Below are 7,545 nucleotides of genomic sequence, written 5' to 3'. Positions count from 1 at the left end.
CTTTCACGTGTATATGAGGTGACTGACAATACCATGACTTGGGTCCAGGTACACCTTAGTCCTCAAAGTGACATCTTTGCTGTTTAATACTTTACAAGAGATTGTGTACAGCAAATTTACCCAGTGCAGTGTCATTTGATTTTTAGACTGCTGCTTCCATGAGCATTGATCATGGATTCAAGAAAAATAAAATCCTTGACAACTTCCACCTTTTCTCTGCTTTTCATGATGTTATTTATTGGTTGAGTTGTGGGAATTTTGCATCCTTTACATTGAGTTGTAAGCCATACTGAAGACTGTATTCTTTGATATTCATCAGTAAGTGCTTCAAGTCCACTTTGCTTCTAGCAAGCAAGCCGTGTCATCTGCATATCACAGGTTGTTATTGAGCTTTCCTCCAACCTTGACGCCAAGTTCTTCTTCATATAGTCCAGATTCTGGGATTATTTGCTCAGCATACAGTTTGAATAAGTGTGATGAAAGGATGCAACCCTGGAGTTTACCTTTTCTGATTATAAGCAATGCAGTATCTCCTTGTTCTATTTAAATGACGGCTTTTTGTTTCATATACAGGTTCTGCATGAGCACAATTAAGTGTTCTGGAATTCCCATTCTTCGCAATGTTATCCATCATTTGTTATGATCCACATAGTCAAATGCCTTTGCGTAGTCAGTAAAGCACAAGTAAACATTTTTTTTGGTATGCTATTCTTTCAGCCAAGATCCATCAAACGTCAGCTGTGATGCCCCTCATTCCATGTCCTTTTCTGAATCCAACTTGAATTTCTGGCAGCTCCCTATTAATGTTCTGCTGCAACTGTTTTTTTAAATTATCTTCAGAAAAATTTTACTTGTGTGTGATATTAACAATATTTATTGTTCAATAATTTCTGCATTCTATTGGGTCACCTTTCTTTGGAATGGGAACAAATATGGATCTCTTCCAATTGGTTGGCCAGGTAGCTCTGTCTTCCAGATTTCTTGGTATAAACATGTAAGTGCCTCTAGTGCTGCATCAGAGCTGATTCCAGGAGTTAATGGAATAAGTTGTGTCCATTGTTGTTGTTAAGTGCCATCATGTCAGTTCTGACTTACAGTGACCCTGTATAGGGTTTCCAAGGACCAGCTGGTGGGTTTGAACTGCCGATCATGTGGTTCACAGTGCAGTGCTGTTCCTTTCTTCTTCAGTTGTTTCAGCTTGAGAAGTGCTGATCATGTTCTTTCCTTTTGGGAAGTCTGTGCACATTTCATTATAATACTTTACTTTGTCTTTTTGATCCACCTTTTGGAATTGTTTCTGTTCAGTTCTTTTACTTCCTCATTTCTTCCATTTGCTTTAGCTACTCTATGTTCAAGATCAAGTTTTCAGAGTCTCTTCTGACATACACTTGGGTATATATATATATTTTAAATAACCTGTTGCTTTCTTCTTGTTCTTGGTCTCATAAGTCTCTGGGTTTTGGTCATTAGTGTTAAATTCATCAAATCTTTTCTTGAGATGATCTCTTTAGTTCAGGTGAGATACACTCATCATTGTATTTTGGCTCTTGTGAACTTATTTAAATTTCTTCAACTTCAGCTTGAACTTGCATAAAAGCAATTGATGATTTGTACCACAGCTGGCTTCTGGCCTTGTTTTGGCTGATATTGAGCATCTTCAACCTCTCTTCCTGCAGGTGTAGTCAATTTGATTCCCATTTTTCCATTTGGCAAAGTCTGTGTGTAGAGTTTTCATTCATGTTCTTGAAAAGAGATATTTGCAATGAAGAAGTTGTAGGTCTTACAGATTCTATCATGCAATCTGCAGCATCATTTCTAATACTAAGGCTATATTTTCCAACTACGGATCCTTCTTCTTTGTTTTCAGCTTTTGCATTCTAATTACCAGTAATTATCAATGCATCTTGATTGCATGTTTGATCAAAATCAGACTGAAGAAATTGGTAGAACACTTACTTCTTTACTGGCTATGGTGGTTCATGTGGAAATTTGAATACTAGTCATATTAACTGGTCTTCCTTGTAGGTGAATAGATATTATCCCAGACAGCATTGTACTTCAAAATAGATCTTCTTTTTTAAATGTTCTTTTTAACAATGAATGTGATATCATTCCTTTTCAATTTGTCATTCTTGGCATAGTAAACCATATGTTATCTGATTCAAATGGTCAATACCAGTCTGTTTCACCTCACTAATGCATAGAATAGTGATCATTACACATTCCATCTCATTTTTGACAACTTCCAATTTTCCTAGATTCGTAATTCATACAGTCCACATTCTAATTATTAATGAATGTTTCCAATTGCTTCTTCTCATTTTGGGTGTGCCTCACAGCAAATGAATGTCCTGAAAGCTTGGCTCCATCCACATTATTAAGGTCAACTCCACTTTGGGGTGGCTGTTCTTCTCAGTCATATTATGAGTGCCTTCCAACCTGAGGGACTCACCTTTCAGTACCAAACTAGATAAGGTTTCATGGTTATTTATAACATTTACTGGGGCTAATCATTCAGAAGTGGACCACCTATTTCTTCTTTCTAGTCTGCTCTTACTCTGGAAGCTCCATGCCTGTCTACTGTGGGTGATTCTGCTGGTATTGAAAACACCAGTAGTGTCCAGTAGCATAGCAACACACAAGCCACTACAGTATGACAAACTGACAGGCATGTGTTGTTGTTGTTGTTATGTGCCGTCGAGTCGGTTCTGACCCATAGCGACCCTGTACAGGGTTTCCAACAGGCATGTGTAGTTGCTATTAATTGCAGTCCTTGCTAAAATATTTAAATATAGGGAATCTTATACAATAAAAGTTAAAACTTTTTCTCTCAGCAGATTCTCAAAAGGATTTGGAAACTGTCCCATCAGTAAATTCTCAGGTACAGAAGACTACAATTACAGGGAATGCCGCCACCGAAGATCAGACCCCAAACCCTGCCTCTGGTCTTAACAAAGACCACCAAGGAGTAGTGGTAATAGGTCCGGGAAGTGAAGATACAGGTGATAATTCAGAAAGTCCAGATGAAACAACTGATGGGAAATATCCAAAGGATGAAAGAGAACATGAGACCAAGTGGAGTTCTCAGGATGGAGAACAAGGATGCCACTTCCATCCAGGCAGTCCTGGTGAAGGACCCTTGGATGCAGATCCTCACCGTTCTCCCAGTGAAAAGGTAGTACGAGCAGCTGCACACCTAGGGAGCAGCTCCGCAGCCCTCCTTGGGGGTGTGAGTTTCAGAACCGGATCTTTGCAGGAGCCACCTGCTCCAGACTCCCAGGATGCCCAGAGTTCCGGTCCTTCCAGCATGGGACTGGAGAGCCAGGACACACTGAGGAGGCGACTGGTGGCCCCAGGTGAGAGAACCCACTGAATGACTATCCTGATTTGCATTACTCTGCTGCTGAAAACCTCTTTCTTTTCAGAGAGATTCTGCCTTTCTCACACAGGATTAGAGTAAAATAGAAATTTAATTTTTTTTATAAATAGAGATTCTGTGTGGCCTTGGCATTCCTTGGCTCTGCATGGTTTCTACTAATATGTAGAGGTTTTGCATGTGCCATAATATGTGGCTAAAGCAGTCTTTGGTGCTGCACACAGGTAGTCTTATGCCTAGCCCTAGAAACCTGCTATAGATTTTCCCCACTTGCATTCACCATTATCTACCTGCTGCTATAAGGAAATGTGTTCCTCAGGGTTTATGGTTACCTAACTGCTTTCCCTGGGGCTAGCCCTCCATTTGCTTCCCAATAGGCATGCTGGGGACTCTTGATCTGTGGAGGGGTAAGCCCTAGAAAGAATTGCTGAAGGGGGTGCCCAGTAACTCCCTGCATTAGACTGCCCCTGCTCCTTTGTTCTTTGCCTCCTGTGTTCATCTGTCCCTTCTTGCTGTCTGGAAGGCTCTTGAGAACCCACCTTTTTCTCTTCCATACGGCCCTATCCCTCCCTCCAATGATCTCTCTCCTCCTTTCCACCCACTCCTATGACGTCTCATTGAATAAATGTGACTTTTGTAGACCATATTGTTATTGGTAAGTGCCATCAAGTTGGTTACCACTCATAGCGACCATGTGTAGGGTTTCCAAGAAGTGGCTGTTGGGTTAGAATTGCCGACCTTCCTGTTCAAACTGACCTTGCAGTCCAGTGATTAACCTAAAACGTCACACCAGGATCCCATAGTCTTGGCAATCCTCTATAAGGTTGTTATGAGCTAGAATTAACTTGATGGTAGTGGATTTTATAGTTTATAATAGGTTCACAGTGTTATACAGTTCCTGCATTTAAAAAAACAATGTTTTTCTACTTACAGTGAACTGTGTAATGGTGAAATGTTGATGTCGGATAATGGTGTATAAGGTCCGTTCTGTGATTAGATACATAAAATTATTTTTTTGGTGCAGTATGGATAAATGGACTCTCCTTTCTAGTATGTGAATCTACTCCTCCCTGCTAATAGGGTATGCCCTTTGAACTAGTTTTCCAGTAGTGGCAACACTCATTTTCACTATTTTGAGATAGTTAACCAGAGTCGAGCACCGGTCTAGTCTCCAGATGTGTCAATTTAGAGTGCTGCAAAATAGTGCATTTGTTTTCTCCCAGACATTTTTTAATTGACCTGGATTTTTCATAATTTGTTAGTAAAATTAATTTTTCTTGCTTTGTGTACTTCCTTCAGTAGGCGTTTCAAAGTGGATTTATAAGCTGTTTTGTAACTATACAGTCATAGCTCCTGTCTCTGAATGTAATGCCTCTGTTAATTGTATAAGAAGCCTTGGCAGCACAGTGGTTAAATGTTCGACTGCTAACTTTGTGGGAGAAAGGTGCCGCTGTTTGCTTCTATAAAGATTTACAGGCTTGGAAATCTTATAGAGCAGTTCTCCTGTAGGGGCTCCAGGAGTTGGAATTCAGCTCAGCTGCAGTGAGTTTGCTTTGCTCTTGGTTGCTGGTATATTTGAGCGTCTTGAGGAGCCATGTGAGACTTGAACACTGGAATTAGAACATCATGATGTAAAGATGTTGAATTCTGTAAACAGCTGACAGTTCTTAAATCCCTTCCTGATTTTGTAAATGTTGGCGAATCACGTTTTTGATGGGTTTGGCTGCAGTATCAGAATGCTTGTGTCTTTGATCTTGATGTAAGGACCAGCGAGGAACTGTGAATGTGGCAACATTCCCCATCAATGAATTTCACAGCACTTCATTTTATGCTTCTAAGCAGAATCAAACTAATTTAGAGCCTCAAGGAAAAGACAGGGAAAACGTTAGCATTGCCAAAATGAGAATTTTGCAACGTATAGATATCGTCTCAAATAACTCTTTGGTTTGATGAGAGAGAGGTGGAGCGATGCACATATGGTCCCCAGTGTGCTGATTCAAAATAATAGTGTTCTTTTCCTTCACAGAGGCTGGAAGTCAGCTAGAAGCACAAACAATGGAAGAAAACGAAAAGAAAACGCAGGATACCAGAAGAAAGATGTTTAGATATTTGGGCCTTTGTGGTGAGAACAAACCTATTTTCAGTACAATGTTGATGTACATTAGAAATCCTCAGTGAGCAGTACTTAGACAACTGGCAGGTTTAAATAGTTTTAACTTTGTGTTAGCATGTTTTCTGTTTAAAGATGTTTGATAATAGTAGTAAAATAGAGTAATCGAGTTTTACGAATTGTTCCCTTCAAGAGCTGACAGATACTTTACTATACTTAACAAAATGCAATTTCTCACATTAGAAAGAGCTTTTCATAAAATCACCTTTTCAGATAGAGAGTATAGGCACTCTCGTTTTATTTTATTTGCTTTTTTAATTGAAGATTTGTGGCAAGTCTTCATCAAGCGAGTCTCTCAACAGCATTTCCCAACAGCAGATGCTCATTTCATGTCTGTGTCACATTTTGGCAATTTTCACAATATTTCAAACTTTTTCATAGTGCTGTCAGTACGGTGCTGTAGGATAAACACTGAACTGCCAACTGCAAGGTTGGTGGTTCAAACCCACCAATCGCTAAACCCTATACAGGGTCACTATGAGTTGGAACTGACTTGAGGGCACTTAACAACAACAGTAACAACATTCCACACTGAATAGACCACAGTCTAGTGTAAGCATAACTTTTATATACCCTCGGTCATGTGACTTACTTTAGTGTGATATTTGCTTTATTGTGGTGGTCGAGGACCAAACCTGCAATCTCTCTGAGGTATTATTAGCTTCTCAAGTGGCATTTTTGAGTTCTGTCCCTTAGGAAAAGAATAGTTTGTATAGATATTTTGAGAAGATGGAAGAATATCCTGATAGCTCATTCTGAATCACATTATTATTGCAACAAATACATACACTTAGCTTTTACCTTTTAACAAAGATACTGTGTCATCAGTCATTAAGTCTGAGAAGAAGTTGATGAAAAGATATCTCTAATAGACTTTAATACAGAACTTTTAGATGAGTTAGGAAAAAGAAATGCACCAGTGCCAGTGAAATATGATAGTGCCTCTCCTCCATTTCACTGTATCCCAAGCTTTGTCTCTACTCATATTTTTCTAATGTTCTCATTCTCTGACAGGATACATCATTTTTGTCCTTCTGGCCACGGCTCTGTGTATTTTCGTGCTAAGTGCTATTAGTAGCTACTATTTTTCTCAAGCTCAGCATGTGCACAAAAATCCAGCTTTGGATGCCTTCTTGGCTCATTTCACTCAACTAAAGGATAAATTCCCCGGCCAGAGTTCCTTCTTGTGGCAGAGAGGACGTAAGTTTCTACAGAAGCACCTCAATGTTTCCAATCCCTCAGAGCCAGCCACCATCATATTTACAGCCGCTCGCGAGGGAAGAGAGACCCTAAAGTGCCTGAGCTACCACGTTGCAGATGCCTATACCTCCTCCCAGAAAGTCTCTGCCATTCAGATCGATGGGGCTGCAAGAACCTTACAGGACAGTGATACAGTCAAGCTGTGGGTTGACCTTGAACTGAGTTCTGGATTTGAGAATGGCCAGAAAGCTGCTGTGGTACACCGCTTCGAATCCCTTCCTGCTGGCTCTACCTTGATCTTCTACAAGTACTGTGACCATGAGAATGCAGCTTTCAAAGATGTGGCCCTGGTCCTGACTGTGCTACTCGAGGAGGAAACACTGGAAGCAAGTGTAGGCCCAAGGGAAATAGAAGAAAAAGTTAGAGATCTGCTCTGGGCCCGGTTTACCAACTCTAACACTCCCAAGTCCTTCAACCACATGGACTCAGACAAACTTAGTGGTCTGTGGAGCCGTATTTCCCACCTGGTTCTGCCTGTCCAGCCGGTGAAGAACATAGAAGAACAGGGGTGCCCTCTAGAAAGCTAAGCACAGAGTTGGTTATAGAAGACATGGTTTTTTTTTAAAAGTCAACTTAAAGGTGGTTGATAAAGGATAGGAAAAGTAAAAGTGAGCTTATTTTAGAAAAAAATGTTCATTTTTTACTTTTTATAATATTTTTATAATCAATGTGTGACAAAGCTAAAAATTGACCTGATTTTCCCCCTTACCTTTCAGCTTGGCATAGATGAGTATGAGGA

The 7,545-nt window shown here is 40.1% G+C and overlaps 1 protein-coding gene across 1 annotated transcript in view; it reads left to right on the top strand.

Moving 5' to 3' along the window:
- LOC102812888 (torsin-1A-interacting protein 2-like) overlaps positions 1-7,333 on the top strand; it is a 28,347-nt gene extending 21,014 nt beyond the window's left edge. The window contains 3 exon segments of the mRNA XM_006876434.1: positions 2,838-3,356; positions 5,403-5,495; positions 6,561-7,333. Coding sequence (XP_006876496.1) covers positions 2,838-3,356; positions 5,403-5,495; positions 6,561-7,333 — 1,385 coding nt within the window.
- Positions 7,334-7,545: the final 212 nt, after the last annotated feature.

The sequence above is a fragment of the Chrysochloris asiatica genome, unplaced genomic scaffold (genome assembly GCF_000296735.1).
Source record: "Chrysochloris asiatica unplaced genomic scaffold, ChrAsi1.0 scaffold00379, whole genome shotgun sequence".
NCBI lineage: Eukaryota > Metazoa > Chordata > Mammalia > Afrosoricida > Chrysochloridae > Chrysochloris > Chrysochloris asiatica.
Note: the sequence above shows the minus strand (reverse complement) of the source record. Positions and strands in the feature narration are given on the sequence as shown.